The sequence below is a fragment of the Poecilia reticulata genome, chromosome 7 (assembly GCF_904066995.2).
Source record: "Poecilia reticulata chromosome 7, P_reticulata-male-v2, whole genome shotgun sequence".
NCBI lineage: Eukaryota > Metazoa > Chordata > Actinopteri > Cyprinodontiformes > Poeciliidae > Poecilia > Poecilia reticulata.
In genome coordinates this window covers 28880099-28907539 of record NC_088836.1, presented here as the reverse complement: position 1 = coordinate 28907539, position 27441 = coordinate 28880099, and the positions used below count along the sequence as shown (strand labels likewise).

At 39.2% G+C, this 27441-nt stretch overlaps 1 protein-coding gene across 1 annotated transcript in view; it reads left to right on the top strand.

The window, feature by feature from the left end:
- Positions 1-2140: 2140 nt before the first annotated feature.
- The window catches only part of syt6a (synaptotagmin VIa), an 84011-nt gene continuing 58710 nt past the window's right edge, over positions 2141-27441 (top strand). Inside the window, exon 1 of the mRNA XM_008414535.3 lies at positions 2141-2679. Within this exon, the coding sequence (XP_008412757.1) occupies positions 2523-2679 (157 nt within the window). The 5' untranslated portion in view covers positions 2141-2522. The remainder of the gene's footprint in view (positions 2680-27441) is intronic.

Genomic DNA, 27441 nt, shown 5'->3' with positions numbered 1-27441 from the left:
AAAGGTGACATAACCTAAGAGCTTTGTATTGATGTCCAGAACAGTCACAATTTAACACATAAATAAGTCACTAAGTTAGAATCAAATTTGTTGGCCAATATTGTGTGCACAAATAAAGAATTAGATTTTGGTTTTAAGCCGTCACAGTACAGACACAGATTAGAAATACAACGTTCTTGCCTGTCGCAATCAGACTATACATTGCTCAACTCTGAATATTTTCACACTTATTATTGTATTTATTTTATATTTGGTTAATTTTAAATTACTTATAATTTAATGTTTTTTTTGTCATTTTTATTTTACTTATGATTACATTTGTATTTGCTGATATTTAACATTTTGAATGGAGCAGCTTGTAAACAAATAAGCAATTTCCCTTTGGGGACCAATAAAGTGTATTTTCATTCTGATTTAGAGTAAATGAAATAAGAATAAAGGAACAATCTGCACATATATTTGCAGCCATTTTTTAATATTGTATTATAGGAGAGAAAAAGGAAGAATTGTTATGACAGTGCAATATGCTTATTTTGTTCCACAGCAGAGTAGCTGTCTGCTTAGACTGAAAGGTGCTCATTGTGTTCATCAAAGAGACATCCTGGGGGAAGAAACTGTCTTTGTGATGGCTCGTTTTTGCAATAAGTAGATGTATAAAAAAATATTCATACATGTGATAAATTAAACAAAACTACAGACATACACTACATTAAATAAGAAAACACATGTCAGATTTTTCCTGTGGGACATGGACTGATTTAGAGTAAACTTTACTGAAGTGTACACCTTCTTGTTGCCAGGTATATGTGGCACATAGGCCATGTTAGCATAACGGTTTATAAAAATGTATTGTTTCTTGTTTTGTATGTTCTTTACTAGTTGTGTTTTGCTTGGCAATTATGTCAGTAATTCGCCAGTAGGGGTCAGTATCGCTCCACCAATAACAAAGACATCGAGGGAGAAAAGGAATTCTTAGGGAAATATCGCGATATCAGACAGCGAGATGACCGTTTCTAAAATGGTTGTGCATGAGCGTTGTGTAGAGATGACACCACTAAACTGAGCTGCTTTTTGTTGCAGGTAAGCTGTGTGTGCAGATGGAAATACTCAGTAAAATGGAGGAAATATTAACCATACATTGATTTTCTTTTCTATTGTAATACATGTAAACAGAGAGATGACCGTTTCTAAGATGGATATATGAGCGCTGTGTAGCTACTGTACCACTAAACTGAGCTATTTTGATGTTTAATGAGGTGGTCTCCGTTTCTCCTCTACCAGGACAGCTAGCACAGCCGCCATTGCTGCACAGAGCGCGGCAGCCACGTTGTGCGTTATTGTGAATGCTTGTGCCGATCTCAAGCCCATCAGCTCAGTGTAACACAAGAAATAGCTTGATGTGAATGAGTCAGTGCGTCACCGAGTATGTGGTCATAAAACTTTATTACCTTTGTATGGACGTGCCCAGGAGACAATCTGTACTCAACAGGTTGTTGCTAAGTAACCAACGAGTGAGTGAATTAGTTGATGCCACCAACGTTGCTTAAATGGGCTGTGAGGTTGAGCCGCTAAAGTAAGGGTTTCCTCTGCCTACATCCCCCAGAAGGCTGTGCGGTTCTGGATCGGAGTTCAGTGGAATAATCAGCATTCCGTCAGACGTATTTTCTATTGATTTTGACCACTTGTCTTCATGATGGATGCCGTTATTGTTTCAATGCACATCACTAGCACCCATTAACCGTTTGGATTTATGAATACACATCCATTTTCCTCTCTCTTTTTAATCGTACCTTTTTCATACCAGCAGCAAAAGTGCACATAAACGCTACTAAGGAACACACAGCCCTCTCTTATACCTTCTTCTGTTGTCATCATCTTTGTCACACAACCAGTTCAAACACCATCAGTACATGCTGTAAACAGAGATCACATCTGAAGCTCTGTCGGTGGGGACAGGGAGACCCAGCAGTCACAGGTGGTTCATCTCTGGGGAAATTTATCACATGAGACGCTCTGAACTCCAGAGACCCGTCATGTCAGGCGACCCGTGAAAAACAAGTGGACATTATGGTGGGTGTTTTTTATTTTTTATTTATTTATTTTTTTTTAGTTTTTGCACAGGCTGGTAAGGGTGAAAGGTTTGACATTTGCAAATGTATCAAGTCTTATCTGTGATTTCTATGGTTCAAGTGAGTTGCTTCATTAAGATATGATGCAACAATTCTATCCTTACATCACCTGGGGACAAATGTGATTCATGTCTGCAAACAGTGTAAGCACTGCTGGTGAACAGCACAAACAACCCACTCATGCACAAGCACACTTGAGTGTATCTGTGTGTAAACGCTGATGAGAGAGAGCGTAGATGAAGGAGAAGAATCAGCCGTGGATGGAGACAAGTTGCATTTATCTTGATGCAGGGCTGCAGCGTGTGAGCTTTTGTGTTTGGATGTCTGTGTGGGGGGTGTGTGTGCGCTAGTCCCCTTGGATGAGCACACGCGTCTGAGGATGCAGCTGGGAGCATGAGTTCTGACCAGGAGGAGTATGACATGGTCTGTCAGAAAGCTGTGACCCTAATTGTTGACCTCTGCCTGCACAACAGCACCCTGTTGGATCAGGAGACCTGTCAGGATTTCCTCTTCGTCTTGACCAGCCAGGGCTTTGATCACAAAGACGCAGGTAAGTAACCGACCTCATGTACTGTGTGTTGTGTGAGAGGCAGCAGCCTTCCTTGTGTGCTTTCTAAAAACTAACTGCAAAGGATTTCTAGTTTGGCTGGTCTTTTCATTGTAGGGTCACAGACGGTTGTTCGGTCAGTTTCAGCTGAATGCTCAAAGCAATAACTACACCCTTAATAAGTTTTGTGACCCACCTATTGGAGCAGAAGGGAATATAGGTGCGTGCGCAAATTCATATTGACTCCCCAATTTATTCCAGAGAGAAAGCATGTGTGTGATTAGTAGATCATCTTGAGCCGAGTCGATTCCAGCTGATGTTGTCCAGACCACTAAAGAAAAAAAAAAAGAGATACATGAATTCCTGTTTTGTGCCTCAGTAGATAACAAATGGACACAAGTGTAGCAGTTAGTGCAACACAGAAGACTTCTGTGTTTAAATCTCAACATCCTGAATGGGTTTTCTAACTTATTCATGAGCTGATATACACATGTATTTAAGGCATGTAATCACATGTTTTGAACTCTTCAGGTAAATTATGCATCAGCTTCTTCACTGTTAAGCTCTGACTCCCTGTCTAATCCAGACAAGATTGATTTTACTGTGTTGGGGTTTCTTCCAACAGAAACACTTAATTTAATTTCCTTCTCACATGCAGATAAAATACAATAAGATATGATCAAAAGATGCTGAAAGCATTATTGTATTTCCGACTTGGAGACGCATGCCTCCATGAGCTTTTATCAGGTCGAGATTTGGAGATTGCATGAGTTAGATGTTAAACACTTCCTTGCAGCGTGAAAAGTGATTCATTTCCATCTGATCTCATGAAAATAACTACTGCAGAACAGCTGTTTTAGAAGCTTGTCAGAGAATACAATTGTGCCCCAGTCTGTGATTGTTTTCATAGATCCAATCTGTAGTGGTTTGCTAATCTTTCCCTTTTTACATTTCTCCTCAAACCAAAACGTATTGTCCCCTGTAGTGCTGATCTGACGTGCCGTGTTTATCTAAAAGAAAAGTTTTCAGCCTTATCCTCAGGTGCATGCCACAGTGGAAATATTATTTCTGGCTGTTTCTTCAAGAATGCTTTCCTGCTCACAGAGTGCATGTCACACCAATCCTGACCAAATACACTGTCACCTCACATCATCCTCAGCAGAGGCATTGAACGTACATCACAGAGCCAGTGGCGTCCACCACTGAGCTGTGGGGACACTAAATGCCATTGCATGTTATGTGGCCACTGATGTAAATTCCTTCTGCCACATGGAAGCTAAAGACAAGCTGCTTCTCATAATGTTGGAGGATGTCTAGGCTGGGGGTTGTAGAAGATGTCGTCTTGCATGTATTTTCTGTGCAACAATGCAGGAATCCCGCAGAGAGAACGCGGGCGATAGTATGGAGAAACCACCACTGAAATGAATTATTTAATTGAAGATTAAAGAGATTGTGACCTCCAGCTGTTGAGGCTAAAGCTTTATTGTAATTACAAACTTAACACATTAGTCACAGACAGACCCTCAGGCACATCCACTATAGGACTGCCTGGGCACTTGCAAAACATTTGCAATACAAGGTTTATGCATCTATTTAAGCCCTGGCAAGCTGATAGTTGCATCTAAAGCATGTGGCCAATAAAGGCTTAATGCATTAATTTCTAAGAATAACTGTTCATATGCAAAGAAAAACATCACATTCCTAAACATAACTAATTGTGGCGTGTAGTTAGCATTTCATATCTACTGTCTTCTGAAAGGTTGTGGTACTTGTGACATAAGAGAAAGAAAAAAAGAACACTAATAGAGCAAAAGAGGAGAGAACCATTGTTGAAAATGATTGAATTCATAATATTCTGTTTTAACAGAATGTAGAGCTTTACATGCAGAGGTTAAAAACCATAAATTAAGTAAATTTACTCAAAAACAACACATTCCCATTAGGAACTCATACAAAAACTATAGTTAGAACCTAAGCTAAGTTTTTAATTCACTAGCAAACAAATTGACCGTCAGAAGGAAACGTTTTAATATTCTGACTCATCAAATACAATTTCAAAGCATATGGATAGACCAGGGGTGTCCAATGTGTGGTCTGGGGGCCTTTTGTGACCAATGAATGAATTTTTTGTGGAATTTGTTTTCTGCCAGAAATAGATTAAAACATTTTTGAGACCAACAAAATGTAAACTACATTATTTTATGTTTATTATAAAATCATGTTTATGTTTATTTTTATGTTTATTAAAGAAAACATACTTTGACTTTTTTTTCCAGGCAATTTTGGCCCAAACTCAAAAAGTTTGGACAACACTGACGTAGACAAACAGTTTTATCTTTCAGTCATCAGTCAGTCATCTCTTACAATCAAGTTCTGGATAATAAACAATCATTTAGAAGTCCCATCCCAAATGTAAATTCTCTTTTAAGATATTTTATCAGTTGTTGAGGTTGCAATACATCATCTGTACTGCAACAGATGATGTACTGTTGCAGTACAGATGCAACAGTACATTGCATCTGTACTGCAACAGTTTTTTTCTCAAGAAAGTAGCACTATTTTTCCACCATGAACTCTATTTGCCTAATATTTAATTAGCCAAATATCAGAAGGAAATGGCGTGAGCATCTAGAGGTGCTTGTGAGCAAAATGTTGCACCCCTGCATCTTTGGTGTTATTTGCTTTGTGGATTAAATGCAGAGATGAAGCAAGGAGCCACTGATGAGCAAAATTGTGACATAAGAAGTAGTGGAATGTGAGGATATTGGGGCCTCAGCGAAGGCCTGTGCAGGCTCATGCTGGTGTGGGCGAAATAAGTTTTGTCTTCACCTGTGTAATACGTTTTTGCTTGTGTGGTGCATTGGGAGGGATCTGCCAGTTCTACACTTGCGTTCTTATATAGTATAAAATGTCATGGCTGGAAGTAAGTTTGTACTTGTTCTTGGCATCTTGAGTAAAAGAACAAATTTCTCGATTCTTGCATTTTTGATGGGGCCTTAAGAAGTAAAAAAAAACCTAATATTTGACCATAATAATATCACCAATAATAGGATCCATATAAGATGGCTGTAGGGCTTCAAGACAAATCTCTTTTCTTTGTTTTGTTGACTTTTTTCAATGTACTTCTTTACTATGCATATTTTTGGTCACATGAAGTCTATAGAAGAACTTCAATAAAGTAAGCCATTGGATATAGTTGGTGTTTGAAAAACTTTGTGTTCACTTTCAACATAAAATGTCAAGCAGATCAGATCCATAAGTGTTTTGGGACACTTTTGTGAGTTTTGTTTGTGTTGAGCTCTTCTTCTCCCGCCTATGACCACCTTGACAGCATCCCCCACTTAACTCTTTCCTTTTTTGGAATATCAAATCTCACAATAAAAGGATTAACACCAGCACTTGATTTCTAATTATGATTAGTCTGATATCTGTGATGGATCTTTCTGACTTAAATCTGCTGCTGCAATAAATCAAACAGTCTTACATCATAAAAGACACGGGTTACAGTCGAGATCTTATAATCTTGAGCTTGCACTGTGCAGCATGTTCAAATCCTGTAGGATTTCTTTAATCGTCACCATATGCTGGGCTTCAGCTCGTAAAATATGCAATAAAACACAATATTGCACTATCAGCGTTATTGTGGTAATAAAACCTCCAAACGCTCATCAACATACTAAGAAATACACTTCCAAAATGATATTTTGTGAATACAGTCACATGTCATTTCTGTGGTGGACTCAGCTTTTTCCCGAGCTGCGTTTATTCTTACAGATACAACAAGGTATCAGAAACATTTCTCAGAGATTTTTGTCGACAGTGACACATCCATGATATGAATCTCTTGTTCCTTACATCTCAAAGGTTCTCTCTGAAATCTGGTGTCTGTGGAGGCCAGTGGAGTAGAGTGAACTCATTGTGCTAAAAGAAAACTCTTTGATATGATTTTAGCTTTGTGACATGGTTTATTATCCCACTGGAAATAACTCTGGCTATACTGTGGACATGGTCAGGTGTTAACAGCACATCCCCTGCTGGTTTAGTGTAGTTGTGTGTGTGTGTTTTGTGTGGCAAAATCAAGAATTAAATAACCATGTACATGGTGAGGACTTTTAGATGCAGCATGTACATGTGCTCTGAGCTTTTGAGCTGATCTGTGTTCTTCTTCAGCACCTGGGACTCATCAGGATGGAGCCGTCCCCGTAGTTTAAAGAACAAACCTCCTTCTGTGAAAAAGCCACACATTCCTCCACGCTCCATTAAATCACCAGTCAAACACAGGCCACACAACAATAAAAACAGTTACACAGCTCATTCAACTCAGTCAATCCTTTGTTAGGAAACACTCACAAATAATAGCTGTGTGTTATATTCCATATCTCTAATACAGACATGTTTTTCACCTGAACTCACACAGGATGTTTATGTGTAGAACTAAAACAGCAATTCAGCATTAAATAGTGCAACTTCAAAAAATGATGACACCAAGTCAAACTCTTTTTATCCAATCGGCCCAAGTTCCACTCATCTTATAAATGCTAGTCAGATGAAGCTCCTTTAATGACACGGGATTTTCCCTAACGCTGCAAATGCTGCATTCAGGTACAGCTGGGAACTAGTTTGTCAAAATTAAAAGACAACAACAGCAAAGTTTTTTTAAACATGTTTAATTTTCAAATAATTGCACACTGTCTTATGATTTCTATAGATTAACATTGAATGTTTTCAAAAGGTTTTATTGTGTCTCTAGCCAGGCCCTGGCTGCTCATGCTACTTTATTCATTGAAAATAAACACAACTCAACGTTCCACTTTTTGTGATCTTTAGAACATTATAAAATCTAATAACCTTCAGAAATTGATAAAAAGACTGTTTACTGCTGACCGAAGTAAAAAAATAAATCATATCTAATGATGTGTGCCACAAACGTATCAAACTGTGTTTTTGTTGTACCCAGTAGCTATTTGAGCCCCGTTAGCCTGTCATCTAGAGGCAGTCTGCCTGTTCTCCTCTGAACTCAATGCATTTTGTCTTTATAACTGACACACACACAATATTTTTCCCCTTTCGACACATTCTCTGATAGTTTTGAATATGCATCCCAAAAATGAGCAGTTTCTGATGCAATCACCAAGCAAGTTAAAAGTTACTTAAATCCCCTTTGTTTCAAATTTTGATGCTGTTTGAACTTCAGCAAGTCATCTTCACCATGATGCTGATGACTAGATATGTTGGGTTTCTGCCATGTTATTGACTAATTTGACATTTTCATTACTTATATATATATATATATATATATATATATATATATATATATATATATATGGGCGGTCATGGTGTGATTTCTAAATAAGAGCTAGCCTAAATCTTATGAAAGATATATATATATATAATGTAGAAAATAATCAACATAGTATGGTGGTGACTATAAATAAGTTTTAAGTCAATATAAAAAACAACAAGCACCCTGGTCTATTTTTGCCAAGTTTTATAAGAAAAAACAACTATTTATGTATACAAGGAAGAAACTGATGTATAATTTAAGCAAGCTGAAACTCAAACGTACCTCAGTTATGTTTCATGCATCAAAGCCTTCGTGGCTCCCTACAGTCTGTTGAGAACACAGTTTTGTCTTTGTTTGCATCAGCCTGTTGGTTTCGTCTTACAGCATCAAAAAGGTTACCTAATTCAGACACCAAAGATAGTAAAAATATTTTAGATGAAACTTTCATGTTGACTATTTCATTGCAACATTTTTAAATAGACACATATCTTTGAAATGGGCTTTTCTACCCAAGAGGCCAGGTCAAGCTTAACATCCTGGTCTTTAATCAATACATCAGAATTTATGCATTAATATGTTTCAAAATCTTTAGTAGAAAATCAACTGGCAGCTTCTTTATTGTAATGTTTCACACAAGATATAACAGAAATATTCTAGTCATCTTGTAGGATGTTATTATTAGATTATTAAAATGAAGATGAAAAACCAACATGAGAGGTTTGCTATTCAGTAAAATTAAACCAAACGTGCAGATCAGTGTGTAAAAAAAATATGCAGAACAAAATAACTCCTGATTATAGGTGAACCCTGTTTAGCCGCATTAACTCGAAGTAATGACCTTGTCACTCCTACAAATGGTTTCAGTCATTTTGGCCCACTCCACTCCCACAGTTTAATCATTTGTTTATGCACAGCTCTGTCAAAGCTTCACCACAACATTTTAATAATGTTGAAGTCAGGACTTTGGGCCTTTGCAACACCCTTATTGGCAGGATCTATTTCCTGATGTCAGTCTTGCTGCATTACCTAATTTTGTAAAGGAAAAAAAATAGAAAAAAAGGTGAAACATTCAGTTTTTAAAACATAAATGTGAATTTATAGAAAAAAATAAGAAGCTCAATGTCACATCCAGCTTCCAAGAGGCAGGACCAGATATTGAGATTAATGTGGGATTTTCCTCTCCACTGTCACCAGATGATTGTCAATGAGGAATGAAATCTACAAGTGACTTGATGCAATCTACTGGATTTTCAAGAAAACTTCTTAAACCATTTTCAACAATGAACTGAACTTCATGTATTGTATGTGCATATATTTTTATTCCATGCCATTTCTTTCTAAACAATAAAAAGTATAACTTTGTAAATCACCTCATGCCAGATTTGGTTGAACTCCATAAAAACAGTTTTATTTCACATGCTGGTTATTCTTTCCAATTGCAGAAAAACATAGCAAAATAAATATTTTTAATTTACCTCTATTTGCCTTATAACCTCGCAAAAGAAAAAAAAAAATCATGACAAGAAGATGATTATATTAATCTGTGGTATCTTGTTCCCAGCAGCACAGTAGAGTCATTTCACCTTGCCATATTTTCCCTGCAATCCCCCCTGCTGTCGGATGAGTAATCCACTCAGTAGTTTTAAACCGATTACAATCAAATGAAAACAAATAATTAGAAAGCCTTGGGACTTCAATTCCTTCATGTTGATGTGGCAAGGAGATAACAAGCCCCCGACTTCAATAACCAACGTGTTGCATCCAGACCTGGTTGATTGTATTCTAATCAAAGCACAATGCTGGACCCACCTGCTGTTAACGGCAAAACTTGATGTTTTCAGGGAGGAGATGAAAGCTTGGATCAGTGTCTCACACTCTGCTGAGAAAACGTTTCCCACAGATCAGGCGCTTGTCTCAGTTATTGATATTCACTCCGTAGCCCCGATAAAGGTTACAAAGCATATTCCTTAAGCCCAGCATAGCTCCTAAATGGCCGACTGCACGTTTCACCCCCTCCTCCTCCTCCAACTTCTCCACCTCATTGCAGATTCCTCTCTCATTATCAACCGCTGCTTCAGGTGTGTGGGCTTAAAATGACGAGGCTCATATTTGATCACGGCATTTCTCTCAAGCTCGTCTCATTTCCAGGTTTATTGAGCAAGACCTCGGCCAGCGGAGGACATTAGCATCGGCGGATCATTCATTTGCTTCCCACTGATCTGCTCCTCTCCGTTTGTGATATTTGCAGGAGTAGATGGCGCATTGCAGGTTTGAATCCAAAACAGAAAAACAAGAACATCAAATTAACTGCGCTGTGGAGATTAGCCTGAACCACGGTGGCTTTCAATAATTCATACCCACTTTCTACTGTCTTGGCATTTTATTGATACAACATTTCACTGTAGACCACAAAGGAACGCAGCAGACAGCCCGTTCCTGTTGCAAGAGATAACGCATAGAAAAATGTCCGTCTCAGCTGCCATGAAAAGACCAAACGCCAGTCCTCGAAGGCTTGTGCTATTGTTGCTGCTACCATTAGAATATAAAATCACATTCCAGCACATTTTTGCTGGTACATTTGGTTTTATTTTCACACAGCTTTTAATTATTTCTGTACACAGAGCCACGGAAAACATAAGCGAGCCCATAACAGATTCTTCTGTTTTTGCTTGTTTTGTTAGCTGAAATGTTTCACATCATCAAATAAATGTTAGTAATTGAAAAAGTGCAATTTTTAATTCAGGATTTTATTTATTAAAGGAAAAAAACCTTTTCTAACCAACTTGTGAAATAGTATTGTCCCCTAAACTCAATGAATGATTGTGGCTACTTTTGCTACTGCAATCAAGTGTTTTCAGTAACTGATGATGTTTCTTGCATCACCATTTCAGTGCACTCTTCTTTGCAGAATTGTTTGAGTTCATACAGAATGGAATGTGTTTGTTTTTTGAGACATTCAGATGTGAAGATCTTGATAATGTGATCGTTGTTCTATGGCAAAGGATGTTCTGATTCTTGTGTGATCTCCTGCATGATGCACTCTTGGAGTAATTTTGGTAGGTTGACCAATGCTGGGAAGGTTCAGCAAGCTTCCATGTTTTCTTCATTTGCAGAAAATGGCTCTTACTGTCTTAATTGGAAGACCAATCCTTAGAAATAGCTTTTGTTTTGGAATGTCTTTAGATTGGGACATGTTGGAATGCTTTTTAAGATCTTTTAGTCTATGTCATTCAGTCAGATATGCATCTGTTTCTCAGATCTTTTTCAACTATTGTAAAAAATGAAGTGTGACAAAAGCAGAAGACATTAGTAAGGGGGCAAATACTTAGCAAAGGCAGTGTGCCTTAAAGTTAGGATGGATAACAAGATTTAATGCAGAGGTATTTTTTGACCTGGGGTCAAAAGCACAGCACCAACTTCGGAGAAGCACTTCAACAGAAGGAGGAAATAAAGACTTTCCATGTCAGAGTAATTTTTCACTGAAACAAATGCTCCAAAGACGAAACTTCAGCAGTGGCTCGAATACAAATCACCATCTCTGTAAGAACATCTGTGAACAGCATTATAAACGGAAACACATTTATCTCTTTTTTTCGGAAAGTCTTCTGGTGCTTCTTCCTCATTTTAATTCTGAAGACTTCAAGGCAATAAGGACATCCCTGAAGGTGATAATTTCATGTAATGTCAGCTGCTCCCTGGTTGAACATATGTGGAAGTGCATTTAAATCGTGTCCATGAATAAAAATGATAAAAATAGTTCCAGAAAGCTCAGGCAATAGCACTCAGTGTTTTACCCGTGTGTAGCCTTTCACTAGTCAGTGCCCTTCTTGAGGTTGTCTCCTGCAAAATATTTCAGTGTTATTAATAATGAAAGTGTTGGAAAGATCAGTATTTTAGACATGCTTGTCTCGTCTCCACCTGAGGTCATATTTCCTATCATACTGCTGCACAGTCTTCTTTTGCTTAGTTCAAGCAGGGTTTAGAAACCTATCTCTATCAGTATTGTTTTGACATGACATAATGTGGACTCAAATCTGATTGAAATGCTGTGACATGACCTTTAACAGACCTTTCATAATCAAAAACTCCCCACTGTGGTAAAATTAAAACTTCAATTTTACATTGTAGGGCAACAGAAATATTACTGGAGACCTTGCTAAAAACACTCTGAGTGTAGGACTGCACTTATTTATTGAGCTTTCTTGAGATGCAGTTAGCATTGTCCCAAATAATTAACTTCAATCCCTAAGATGATTGGATTGAAATTACTTTTTTTTGTAAAGTGCCTTGAGATGACATGTGCTGTAAATTGGTGCTATCTAATTAAGTGGAATTTAATTGAAACTGAATCCAAACCTGCTGATAGGAAGCATGCTAAAGAAGAACTTCTTTCTGAAGACAGACAGTTCAACAGGATTCTGTAACCTGAGTGAATCTTCTAGGAACCAAAGTGCTGCCCAGTTTAGAGAATCGGGGTCAAGCTCTGCAGGAAGAGCAACATGGTGGTAAAAGAGTTTCCATCACTGGCTGCGTTTCCACTACAAATGTGCACAAATCTTTGTCAAGGTCCCGCTGATGTCAAAACGACACTGGATATATTTATATTGCAGACATTGTTGCTAGCGCTCATCGATCAGTTATCAGAGGAGACATCTGCATCTTATTCAGGCATCGGAGAGACAAGCCTGATAGTTGGGAGCGGCTACTTATGCAGCGTTTTGGGGAAATTGTAGTCGGCGATTTTACAACACAACTGTGGATTCAACACGTTCGAATGACACGCACCTTTTTATGCACTATGCGATGCTGTGAGAGTTTTGATGGAGAAAGATGCACATTGCCCGAAAACCCCCCCCCAGAAACTTACCGTCATCTTCTGTCGTTTGCACCAGTAATAACATCCGATTACGTGTGAGGCACCACAATACATTAAAGACCTGTTTTGCGATATACGACTACATAAAGACCTCATTCTTGTGCAAAAACTATAAAAAATGTTTTTTAGCGCGTTTCCATTAAGCAGATTTTTCATAAATCCAATTTGCACATTTTTATAGTTAATAGAAACACAGCTATTGCTGCTTATCCAGAAGAATAATGCAAAATATAGCAACAATTCTGACAGTTCCTGTGAGATGGAAACTGCTTTTCAAGCCAGTTGAGGTCAAACTGGGCTCTAGAACTGTTTCAGCTTTTTGTTGGAGATTGCAACATTTCTAAACAGCAGCTATGGTGTTGGCTGGAGTGCTGCTGATGAATCTGTTCAGTACCAATGTTCTCAGTAGGTTTAAAAAGAGTAGAGGGACGAATAATGTGGACTCTGTTGCAGAACGTGACAAAACTCTTGATGGGGAAAGACTCCAAACTTTACTCAATGCTGTTGAAAACCATCATTCTGGGGTGAAGATATCCAACATAAAAGTAGCAATCAGCGGAAGAATTAGTGAGATGAGGCATCGAGCAAGCAAAAGAAAGTTCATGACCAAACTGATGAGAACAAAAACTCATTAGGACTTGTTCAAGTTGTTGCAGAAGATGAGTAAAGGGAAAAAAGGTTTAAAGTACTGCAGAAAAATCGAACTTTTTTCACGTATACATGATGCACTTCATATGTCATAGTTGGTAATGTGCTACTGCTCTTGATTGTTTTTCGTCTATTTCTAAAATGAATAAACAAATCTTACGTTGGAGTGTGGAGAGTTTAGAAGAGATGAGAGCAACAACCTGCATCAACTCTAAAGTGTGCTGTACACTTTGTAGTGAGATTCATATATTTCTTTCACCCAAGGCTTCAAAGTATAACAGCATTACGAGGTGGAACCAACCAAAGGTATTTGCTGAAAGTATGAAGGGGTCCTAAAAGTGCCTGGCCTTAAATAGAAACCTGCTGTGTGTTACCTAGACTGTCACAGCAGGCAAAAGCCTCTGCTGAGTTATTGAGAAGTAGCATTGGTTTATTGATTTAGCAGTTCAGCCCCAAGTGAGCATAACAGAGGGAGCCAAAGAGGCCGGAGAGAGAGACAACAAAGCATGAGATTTTTGTTTCTTACTCCTGTTTCCCTGCGAGAGCTCTGCAATATGCGACAATAAGATGGAAACAGTCCTCTTTAAGATTGTTGAGGCTTTCTGCAGGGGGTTGCTTTCTCAAACCACAGAATTTTCCATCAAAATTACACTTGGGTAGTTTGAAATTTCTAGCCAGCAGCTATCGATTTATTCACAACAGCCTATTAGATTCATAGGCTAATGTGATGAAGAGCCCAAACCTCTCATTATCAAACATCAGGGAGGCACATTTGGTGAGCACGCTGCTTCAATCTGCCTCTAAAGAGCCAAATGTAAACAAAGAAGAAACGTAGATGAAATGATCTGAAATGAAATTGTATTTTTCAGTAGTATTGATTAAGGAATACAGCACCCTCATCATTTATTGGCACGTCTTTTAAAGATGTGCAAAACAGCAAACATTAATCCAGCTTTTTCTGCAGTAGCCAAGAATAATTTTGAGTACCTTTATTCAGTGAACAATATTTAACATAAATATTTATACATTTCATAATGACAAGCTTATTTACAGCCCTTTCAGTTCCTAAAAATCAAATGTAACTACTGCATTAGTAATGTGTGCTTTCTAAGGTGATCAGATAATTTAATTAATAAGCCATAACTTCTTGTTTATGCTTAAAAATAGAAATGGATGCAAGAAAAAGGCATCGTCACACACTTTGGGAGCAATATGAGAAAAAAAAAAGAAGGGAATTTGAACCTTTCTGGAGCCTCTTTCTCGGATCAGAAGAAATTAGATTGAGCCTCTCAGCCACATCCACTCCAGTTTGTTCTGGCTTGAAACGAAGGCTGAGTGTGAAAAAGCACCTTAATTTCTGCTGATAAGCATGGCGGAGGGTTCATGATGCTATGGGTCTGATTCTCCTCCAAAGGCTGTTAAAGGCTGTTGATAAAATGGAGAACATCATGAACTATTTGAAACAGCAGGGGGTTTCAAATTAAATTCCCCAGGAGGCATAAACTGACTCCTTTTTGATGTGGAGAAGCAGCAGTTCTACTTTGAGTTCAGCTTGAATTGGTATTAATATCGACCTGGGCGTGAATCCTTCTGGGGTTTTTTCTCTTACTTTTAACTGGAATGAGCTCAAGTACTAACTCCTAAACCAGGACCAGTGCAGCAGTTCTCGTTTATGTGATCAAAATCAATGTAACAAAACTATTTTATATTATCAAAATGGACGCACTCTATACTATCAGGGTGAATCTCAGTGCAAGAGCACAGGGGGGAAAAAAGGAGACATTTATTATTCTGTCTTTTGTATTTTTTTCTCCCATGACACACTTGCTTTGTACATGTCAAAAACTTCTGCGGCCGTCTCCAACTTCCACAAGCTGAATCGGTTCGTGTAACCGTTTTGTCATAATGGCCGCAGAGCTGTCTGTCATGGTGAAAGCTTCAGGCCGACAGGGTTTTCACGCTCATCGGGTTGATGGTGTAGAATCAGACGTCGGGCCTGCACACTTCATCACACAGATTAATGTGCAGCCTTACAGCCTAATATCACTAAACGCTTGATTGCTGAAAGTATTGTATTGTTCCAGCAAAGATCGAAACAAGAAGTGACAAGGCCAGCATTGAAAGATACAATTTTATAACTTTGTTAAAAGTAAGAGGAGCTAGATGCAGATTTTTTTTCCCCCACCAACAGACTTTATGCTCCATATAGTGGCATTAAACTTTTTACTTTGGAGGCTGGAAGAGTGTTTTACTGAGCGACTGCACATTTATTTATAATTAATGAGAATTAAAACAGTAGGTTGTGAGAGGGATTAGCTTTTTTGGTGTATAATTAAATGAAACAACAGATGCAAGAATGATTTTTCATGATGATGTACCCCACTGTGTACTCTAACCCACCCCTAATTTCTTTATTTCCTGCAAACAGGGAGCCAAACATTGTAATCTTTCACAGCTGACCGATCAATACTTCTCCAGGCGTTCTGAAGCCCTGCTGCTTTTTCACTCCGTTTTCAGTCCAGGCTACAAAACCCTGAAAAAAGCTATCTACTGTAGATGAACATGATCTGAGAGTCATATTTTACAATATAGGATAAAGTATTGCAAAGGCCTGACACAGGAATTTAAAGATGCATCATCCTCCCGTTTATCATCTGATGTACGTCACGTTTTTAGCTACCAACTCAAGAAATCTCCATGTTGACATTAAAACTCTACTTCCTGTCTCTCTTGAAGTTACAAAGAGATCAAATGTACAGAAAGGGGAACAAAGGCTGCTTGTAGCAATGTGCCTTACAATATTTAAAAGAGTTCTTTGTTGTCTGTTATGTGTTGAAAACATTATTCATCTCCTGTGTTTTACAAGCTGTTGTATGAAAGCTTCACAGGCAAGAGTTAAGAGGCTAAGCAAAGAAAAAATGCATTTTTCAGGAACTAGAAGTGGGAAAAAAAAGACATTCCTTTTGGAAAAACTTATGAATGTCTGAATAAATATTGGCCACTTTAAACAACCACCATTAATTTTGGCTCCTTAGAAGTAAAAAAACTCTTAAAACTCCTAACTCTTGGTATATCTACAAAATCTCAGTCAAAAGTCATGGGGTTCTGTTATTGTGGTCAGAGCATATCTGGGAGCTGATCAATAGCTTGCTTGCTCTGGTATGAATCAGATATTAGAAGATTGATTTAATGGTAAGACTACAACCTCATTATTCCTACTGTCCAACTAAGTTATGGTGAAGCTCTTTGTGGCAGAGCGGTTATGCACATAGTGTAACAAAAAACATATCACCAAACAATCCACCATTTTTACATAAATAAAATTAACTTAAGCCATTAAACATTGAGATCAGCCATGGGCTTCCCATAGAAAATGTCTTCCAAATGGAAATAAATGCTCACACCTCCATATATACAATGCTGTGAGAAATGATTTAACCCTTTTAGGGATTTGTTTTTCCCCACTTAAATGTTCTCAACAAATATGAAAATAGTTAAAGGATTCATCCCCCTGTTAGAAGATGAAATAACAGATTTGAATACAGACAGACCAGTTTGTTTAAGAAATATCTTCCCAAAGTTTTTGGGACTCCACTAAACTACAGTGACAGAAACACTTCTAGCCTCACATCAGTGGTTCTGAACGTACCGAACCCCCCAGTTTCATATGCGCATTCACCGAACCCTGAGACCGACTCACCGAACCCCTGGGGTTCGATCGAAACCAGGTTAAGAACCACTGCCTCACATGCTTTAGTTAAATCATCATTGGACATGATTTCAGCTTCAGAAAAGACCGTGTTGGTTTGGATGACTTTTTATCTTTGTCAAGCATTTGAAAAATACATTTTTTATTTACTTCATCTTTGTCTAACCTCATTGCCTTTGTCCAATGTTAGTTTCATAATCTAAGCCTTTGCTGAGGTTTTTGTAGACTGTTAATTTAATAAATTAATTAATATGTCTGTTCGCAGAAGTGTCATTAGTTTGCATTTTATGCTGCTGACATGTAAAAAATGTGGTATTTTCCCTTTCAAAGTAAGACCAAAATTGCTGGTAGAGGTGCAGAAATCTCTATTTACAGATGGATTTGACTGATCCTGTTGAAATATCACATACAGCTATGATTGGTGACGTTGTGGTTTCTTTTATTGCTCTTCATACATCCACTCCTGAATCTAGTCATTCACTACTTTGAGATTGACTCCTGCCTCTTATAAATCACAGTTTGTCACTTGCTTGAAATGAAGAAGTGCAACCATGGATTTCCAAAATACCTGCTTCAGGAGAACTGATTAATGGCTTGTTTTTGGAAGGTGGGAGGAAACCAGAATAATGGAAGAAAATCCTCACAGACACCAAGTTTTCAAGTTGTTTTATTGGTTCCCCTGAGGTGGTTGGTGTAAAGAGTTCTCTCTCTCTTTCTCAAATCTATTACCTCCAAATGGCTATGACAAGATAATGAGGTTGAGGTCTAGCACATTAAAACTTTACCCACTAATTAGATAAAGACACTGCACGCATGGATGTCTAAATCAAGTATATAATATCAGAACTCTAGGGACAAAGCAAGGGTGTAATAAACATGCAACAGAGACCTGTGTTGATTTTTTTTGCACAGTATTGTTTGACAGTGATTGAAGATGTTATTCTTAATTTATTTAAGGTCAAATTGAAGGAGAAGAGCAGCAATTTCTGTATTGGTATATGAAATACTCTGCTACAGAAATGCAGAGTATCATTCTTGAGTTGAGAAACCTTTTGTGTGCAGAATAAACTGCTGCTGTTAGTCACAGTGCACCTAGAACATATGGTGCCTTAGGCCCTCCTTCTGTTCAGACTACATCTTTTCCATTTCTTGGGATCTCTGCTGCTTCCGATTTTCGGAGTTTTCATTTATACTGCCATTAACAACGCCCTGAGGAAACATGACCCACACATTGTACAATCATGGAGTGGGAGGAGGGACACACAAAATTGAATAACAACCTCATCACAAAAGACTCGGAGGCAAATAGAAAAGTGACTGCATGTATCTAATCATAGAAATCTATAAGCACGTTGATAAGTAAGCATTTTTATGCACATGATCAGGATGATAAAGTTTATGACAGCTAAAGATAGGGTTGAATTTTTTGGGGATGATTTTCTGTTTCCTCTGCACAAACACAGCTGTACTCTGAGGTTTGCAGTGACATTTCATCCTGTGATCATATTAGCGCCTGCTGCAAAGCAGCCGCTACCCAGACTTAAATGATGTTACCTAAGCTGACAAGAATTGATGCAATGACCTTACAGATTGTCCACTCCTGAAAAATTACCCATTGGCTTCACTATACGACAGTGAAATATAAAGAAGCGGCTCTTCGTTGTACTTGAAAAACTTTTAACGTTTGTAAGAAAGCAGACTTGGAAGATAAGAACACAAAGTAGCTTAAAACTTATATCTGGTTTTACATAAATCATGTCTTTGGTAAGAAACATAAAAGTAGTTTTCTATATCGGTACATTAACTCTGAAAGTCTTGGCAATAAAAAAACAATGTGGAAAGATTTGAGGAAAACTAAGCTTAACCCATAAAACCCATTACTCCATTGACAAATGTATTATGAGTTAATAGAAAAAAGGACTTGAAAATAGCCTCAACAGCAGGGGTGTCATAAAACATCTAGCTCTGTATTTACTTTTATTTTTGGGTCGTGGTTTGATGCAGGGTACTGTAAGGATTTTAGACATTTCAAACATCTTCATCAAGTTTAAACAATTTTGCCTTGTGCAGATCATATATATGACAAAAAGTTTGCCCCTAAGCTAAAGGTTATCTAGCATAGAGCTAGATAACTGTTAAAAAAAAAATCAAATTTTTCATGTTTATCTGCTTCTATTTGGATTTTTACTGCTTCTAAAAATATATTAAGCAGTTACAAAAAACAAAAACGTCCAGCCGGTTTTTGACAATAAGTTTCTGTTTATTGGTGTCTGGAAAATTACCATATTTTCCGCACTATAAGGCGCACCTTCAATAAATGGCCTATTTTAAAACCTTTTTCATATATAAGGCGCACCGCATTATAAGGCGCATATAATAGACGCTACAGTTGCCACCCGTCCTGCATTGAACCTATACGGGACAGGGGTTCCCGAGTGCTTTATAATGTAGTCTGCCCCAGTCATTGTTTCACTCACGGTTTTGGTGTTGCAAAATTGTGCCCAACTGCTTTCTGGGTAACACAGACCAATCGACACGCTGCCGCCGCAGTCTCTGTCTCTCTTCCCCCGCCTCACCGACTTTAAATGTATAGGGCTGGTCCCTTGGCAACCGTAGTCGAAGCACCCGGATGAATATCTAAAGCCACTTTGTTGACATAAAAAATGACTCCGGTCAGCGAGGAGAGGCTTCCGCGACTGGGCCGGGGCGTGACCGGATGGTGACCCGTCTCCATTCGCGCACAGCATGTTGGTGGAGAACGTGGTGCTAAATGACCTGCAGACGACCTGATTCTAGACGGTCGGTATTCACGTCTATGGGTAGGTGAGTCAAACTTTATTAACAAACCAGCGTTCTGACAACTATCCCAGCATGCACCGCGCGCTTCTTCTTCTACGGGGAAAAGGAAGTCGGAGGCTGCTTACCATAGTTGCTAGACCTGTTGTGGCTCAATATTGGTCCATATATAAGGCGCACCGGATCATAAGGCGCACTGTCGGCTTTAGAGGAAATTCAAGGTTTTTAGGTGCCTTATAGTGCGGAAAATACTGTACCTGTTTCAGAAACCCATGGAAAGTAATATCACAAATAGGCAGGCACTGCCCCTCACCAGGCAACCCGAGCAGAGCCTAGTACGTTACCTAGCAACCCACGGAAAGTCCAGGCAGTCACCTAACAATCCAAGTTGAACTCTACCACATTTGTTCAGCTGGTTTTACTGCTGTATGAGCTGTACAATGGCTGCTGGAAAAGAGAAGTGTTCTGTTGTTGATTTACCATCCAGAAACCACTTGTTGCGTTCTTGTTGGATGTGCAGTAGGTTTTACTTCTGCTTTTCAAAGATATGTGGTTGTATAATTGCACATCTGTTTGCAGCCATTTTCATGCGCGAGTGTAAACTTTGAGTTGGAGGGCGTGGCCAGTAGCGGCTAATTTGGATTTAAAGTAACAAAGGTCTGAAAACAGCTGATTCTTAAACGAGCTCAAAATAGACAGATCTGACCAGACAAGAATCTCATTATCTAAGAATGACTTTGTGCAAAAAAAAAAATGTGATGAACATATTTTGTATAGCCTATAGACCTATCCTAACCTGTTCAAGGAAGCATAATAGATAATCTTTAAATTGATTCTGCTACTTAATTTTAGTTTTAAATCATCATGGTCGCTAGCTGATATTTGAACGTGACAATTTTCACAAACATGTTGTGAGCTGGAAGACGATTATCACACTTGCATCAATTATCATTGCAGGTGAAATATGTTGGGAGTGTGACAGAAACAAGACAGACCAATTTAACGCTTTAAGTGAAGACCCGGAGGTCAACCATGGAAATTTCTTCATGTACATGGCTTTTATTGATGGTAATTTGTCTCCTGCTAGATCGTAGCCTCCCTTTGACCAACTAATCTCCAGCCATGCATGTAATTTGGAACAGAGTTGGGTATTCAGGGAACATGTTGCATGAGTGTGACATGTCAGTGAAGAGGCAGTTTGTGCTTTCAGTTTAGCAACTGATGAACTGTCACTCAGAGTTACTGACCAGGCAGTCTCTAATGCGTTCTCTGTGCGAGGTTCGAAGAAGACATGAACAGGGCATCATTTCAGAATGATGCTCTACAAAGTCAGTCTGTCACATAGGGCAGATGTTTCATCTGCATAACAACCCTGAATATGTCTTCTAAAGTGTTATAGGAAGGTTAGAGGGAATAATGAGGGTTTCGAAGCCCCAAGCACGAACCTACTACAGTGCTGGATCCGTAACATCAAATCACTTCACTGCAGCAGGAATCCTGAGGGTTTTCTACTGAAACTAAGTCAGCAGTTTTGCTACTTTGCTTCTTGATATTAGAAATCCTTGATCTGATTTCATTCTAAAGCAATGTTTCATACATGAAAGCAATTATTCATAATCTGTCAGCTGACTGGATGAAAGTTCTAATGCAGAAAAATTTAATTCTGCCAAACAATTGTGAAATTTTGGCTAACAGTGTTGTGTTTGGTTTGGTTGAAGCAAGGTCAAGGTACAGATAGCCATTAGAGAAATGCATTTTGAAGCTTTTAATTAAAGCAGAACTTGAAAAGAGGCAAAGGAATAGAAGAATCCAGCAAAGAGACAATGAAAAACCAGGAGCTTAAATACTGAGGAGGGGTGGAAGAAAACAAGGAACCAGATAAACTAAATAGAGGAAATCTGGTCGAGCTAAGACAGGAAAGCAGGTAAACTGAGGGAGATTAACACAGAGGGATCTAAACTAAAACTCGAGGAACTACAAACCAGATGGTAAAAATGTTTGAGAATAATCTAAGCATTGTTAAATAGTCACTATATTTGATATAATATTTTAAATCTATTCGAATATACAAGGGACCTATAATGATAATGAACATAAACAATCCAAGTACAAAACCCCCCCAAAGGGATCGTAACAGAACAGTGTATGTTTATCAGAGACTGCATCTGGGTTATGATTTCTCCAAAAAAAAATAAAAATACATTTCTGGACGATTTTGTTGTCTTTTACAGGTTTAAGGCAATTTTGAAAACCTCCTGCAACTGCTGGAATCTTCTGTCCAATTTATTGATATAGGTATTTTCAATATCAATAAGAAAAGTAAAAACACCTCAACTTGATCTTTAGTTTAGTTGTTCAGGAAAAACTTCTATCCCTCTTCAGCAACGCACAACAGTGACAAAAATGGCCATAACTTCAACATTGATCTGTTAAACAGTTATTTCTGCTGTAGCTTGAGTTGGATCAATTGAGACATAATTGCTTGCACATCAGAAAAGTCAGCCAGCTTCTGGTTGACTTGCAAAACATGCAAAATGATTTGGCACTACAACAGTTGTTCGGCTTTTTTGACTTTGCCTTGAAAGCTTGGCAGACTCCATCACAGAGTACGAGTCAATCAAATGACCACCATCTGGAGCACACACAGAGAAAAACTCAAAAAGCCTTAGTTAGTTATTCCAGTCAGGGTCAAAGCCAAGAAAAACTATACTCTGGTCTTACCGTTAAAAAAAGTAGAATTTATTTGCTAAACATTTAAACTAATATGTAATTTTTGTCACACTGAGCAGTACAACACATTTTGATGCACCATTTGTTTGTTTTCATAGTAAAGCAGTTCTACACCATTCCTGGGCCCCCTTCTCTTCCAGGTCCATAAGACATTGGTACTGTACGGTTAGAGTGATGCTACAGCCCAGCCCATTGATCAGGGAACAGAAAATCGTTACTGCTTTCATCAACATGAGACATGGCAGTGTGTCGTTAGTCTTCCAATGGGCGGTGGAAACTTTCCTCAACAGCAACATTAGTTGCTGTTCTCCTGATATCCTCCTCAGTAGATACATTTCCACATAAATCTTCACCTTATGAACTCAAATTCAAGCTGTCACTACTTTTATTTTTGTTGGATGTTAGAACTCTACCAACCAGATGTAGTGTCATCACTCTTTAGCAATTTACTGCTGTGTCCTTGTCCTCTATTCTTTCTTTATATCTACCGCAATTTGGGTTATTGAAATCAAAACAATGCTAAACACAGAGGTAAAGTACATCAACATGCAATTTTTGAAAATAAATGAGAGCTCTGAACCTTTGACCTCAGAGCTCAGCTAATATGAAACCATCCATCCATCCATTTTCTTGCACCCTTGTCCCTTGGTGGGGTCGGGAGGGGTTGCTGGTGCCCATCTCCAGCTAACGTTTTGGGTGAGAGGCGGGGTCACCCTGGACAGGTCGCCAGTCTGTCGCAGGGCAACACAGAGACACAGACAGGACACACACACACACACCTAGTGGCAATTTGTAGAGGCCAATTAACCTGACAGTCATGTTTTTGGACTGTGGGAGGAAACCGGAGTACCCGGAGAAAACCCACGCATGCACAGGGAGAACATGCAAACTCCATGCAGAAAGACCCCAGGCCGGGAATCGAACCCAGAGTCTTCTTGCTGCAAGGCAACAGCTCTACCAACTGCGCCACTGTGCAGCGCCTCTAATATGAAACCATAAATGTTTTTTTTTCCTATGCCATCCATTACCTTTTATTGCTCTAAAGCCACTAGCACGTTTTACAAGCAACATTCAATCCAAAGTGCAGCTCTAAGCATTTATAAAGTGGCTTGACAATGTTTTTTTCTCCAACATTATTATGCAGCCGACAGTGACTGAATTCCCTTTCAAGGTCCGCTGCACAAAAATACCCATCAGAGAGAGAGGGCCCTGCATACCAACGTGCTCTACAGGGTAGTGCATCTGTCTTTCACAGTGTAAAGATAATATATTCAGTCGGGAGGTGTTTCTATAGGCACAGCCCCTGGGCTTGTGTGGCATTCGGCCAGGATTGAGGAGAGAATGTGTCAGTGTTTGAGAACTGCCCTGCATTCAGAGTGGAGTAGGTCAGTCGGAGAGGAAATGGAAACACTCTCTGCGGACTGCCCAAACCACTAGGCACAGAAGTCTCGCAATATCCGGCCTCTGCCAGGCTTGATCCGGTACTGATATGTCTCAGTGTGGCTCTGCGGAGATCTTCAGAATTAGTGGTGGGAAAAACACCAACCGCCCTCCTGGGTTAATTGACCGCTCTCTAAGCGCCGCAAACCCTTAGTTACTGCTGACATTTTGCAGCCTGAGAGGATGCAGCTTGCAGGGTAAGATGTGCTGTTGCAGAGCAAACACAAGCAAAGATTTTTATTTTTCTAATAAATAAATTACATACCTGTGGAGTGAGCAATAGAAATTCAAAGAAACCAGCCTCGCTCCAAAGTTAGAGGAGAAAATGGACAAGTGAACCACAGATGCAATGTACCACACCTCAAGCCCATAATTCTTTTTCTTGCTGGCCTTATGCCTTTCTTTTATGAGTTTTACATTTTTATGTGGTATTTTCTTAACAGTATTTTAGCAACAACCATAAGTAGGTTTACTGTTACCGTTTACTCTAAATGAGTCATGTCCAATTCCAATCAAGAGGAGCCATCTTGACGCATTTACTCTGTATTCCAACCTTTGATTGCTTTCCTTTATCTTGAAAATGCAACGTAATGGTTTCTGGCCGTTTGTAGTTTTATGTAAAATATTTTGAATCACCCCACTGCTGAAATGTGCTTTACAAATAATATTGACACGTTTCTCTCATCCACACCAATGAATCACATGAATGGTTAATTTCCTCACTGCTGCTAAATATGACGATGAGAGATTAGTCAGATTAGTTGTGTTGGAGACATTGACACATCTAGTATGCAGGACATCTGCCCTTGTGGACCTTAACTGAAAATCACTGGTTTTCCTATCAGGCCTTTATGTCGAATAAAATGACATAAAGGCCTGACCTCCGCTGACATTCGGAGGTCAGCGGTTATCAAGGTAACTCGGTGTATATACCCAACTTTTGACACTTCGCTTTTCATGACTGCCCTTCTGAAATGTATTTTGGTATTTTTGGTATTCAATAATAGCTGGTGTTAGTTTCCTGAAAATGAACATTCTCACATTCAGAGTTTTCAAGCCGAAATGATTAAAAATGACTTCCTTTCTAATGAATCTTCCTGTTTTTAACTTCTGAGCTGACCTTCTTCCAATCTTCCCTTTGTTTGTCTTGATGTCTCCGCCACTTTCTGTACTTTTTTCCCCAAACGAATGTCTTTACCTCAGATCTGCTGATAGGAGTAATTCTAACTTATCTACTGGCTCATTTACCCTCTAACCTACATTTGCTAAAACCCACATGAGCCTGATTAACATATCTTGAGTGATGAGAGTGGAATAAACTCAGGGAAGGAAATCTCAACAGACATCTTTTAAGATGGAATCTATTTTCCCAATGGAATCCAAACAAACTTAGAATATTTCTTGCTTTGTTGTCCCTCCATCAGCTGTAAATCTAAACATTTTTTTGCTAATTGCTCAGATTGTTTGATGTTTAGCGACTAAGAAAGGCTGCTTCTAATCTTTTGACACGTCAGTGAAGCTGTGCAGACAATGTGGGTATTTTTCACTAACATGATAAACTGGTGCAGTCATTCCCTCCCATTATATGTTCTCAGTTTGCAGCTCGCCACACTTGCCACTCATCAGCAATCATCACACCTGCCACTCATTCCACAGCCGTCCTCCCCGGTACTTATACTCCCGTTTTCTTTGCCAATATTCACATATGGTACTTTAATGGTTTATACACAATCTTTTTAAAGGTCTTTTTTGATTTTTATCTTGCTACCTACCTCTGGCCTGCAGGTTATGATTAATTCGGTTTACTATATAAATCTCCTCTCCTTGGGCTGCCACCTTCTCGTGGTGGAGGGGTTTGAGTGTCCCAATGATCCTAGGAGCTATGCTGTCTGGGGCTTTATGCCCCTGGTAGGGTCACCCAAGGCAGATAGGTCCTAGGTGAGGAACCAGACAAAGCGCAACCCGAAGACCCCTTATGATGGACACAAACTTTGGATCTGGCGATCCCTCGCCCGGACGCGGGTCACCGGGGCCCCACTCTGGAGCCAAACCTGGAGATGGGGCACGATGGCGAGCACCTGGTGGCCGGGCTTTTACCCACGGAGCCCGGCCGGGCTCAGCCCAAAGAGGAGACGTGGGTCCCCCTTCCAATGGGCTCACCACCTGTTGGAGGGGCCAAAGGGGTCGGGTGCATTGTGCTATGGGTGGCAGCCAAGGGAGGGGACCCTGGCGGTCTGATCCTCGGCTGCAGAAGCTGGCTCTTGGGACGTGGTCAGAATGCCTCCTGGACGCCTCCCTGGTGAGGTGTTCTGGGCACGTCCCACCGGGAGGAGGCCTCGGGGAAGACCCAGGACACGCTGGAGGGATTATGTCTCTCGGCTGGCCTGGGAACAACTTGGGATTCCCCCGGAGGAGCTGGAAGAAGTGGCTGGGGAGAGGGAAGTCTGGGCCTCCCTTCTGAAGCTGCTGCCCCCGCGACCCGACCCCGGATAAGCGGAAGAAAATGGATGGATGGATGGATGGACTATATAAATCTACTAAATGCTATTTGTTTTGAAATATTTGGCTGGTTTATCTTATTGGATATAACCTGTGTGATGTCCATAATCCCAATATTTCTTTAACATTATGCTATTTTGATGTTTTAATTAGTTTTCATTAAAATTAGCTATGGAATAATTGGGAAAATCCTTTTTTATTATTGTTAAAGAAACCAGAAATCAGATGGATGTGAGGAAATGTCCTATTAGCTGTGACATTGAAGTGGAAAAAACTCCACCTGATCAAATCCAGCAAATCTTATTTTTCTGAGACTGCATCTTATGAAACTTAAAAAAAACAGATTTGTCTAGCTCTGAGTTTCAGATGATGCAAAATAAAAAAAACTTTCTTATTTAATCTTAGTTGTTGTGAAGCATTAATTCATCCAACATTGGTAGTAGAGATTCCTGGTCAATATTTTCTTTGTAGAAGGTTCCACCAGTCTGCTGTGTTTGCACAACAGTCTATTGGCATGGAGGCAGTTAATCTTCATCATCCATCAGTCTATTCAGCAGCTCTGTATACCGTCTGGTATCCACGGCTCACTGACTGGGACTGAAGTGATCGAAGCCATTCCTGTAAACAAAGCAGCTTTCAAATGTCATTAAAGGTCTTCAGAAAAAAAATCTGACAATGTTTGGACAACGTGAGGAAATATCCTGTCTTTTTCCTAGAAATCATCCTTCATTTCTGAACAGTCATCTCTATTTGGCCTTGTTGCATTCTGCTTGCTTGAATGAT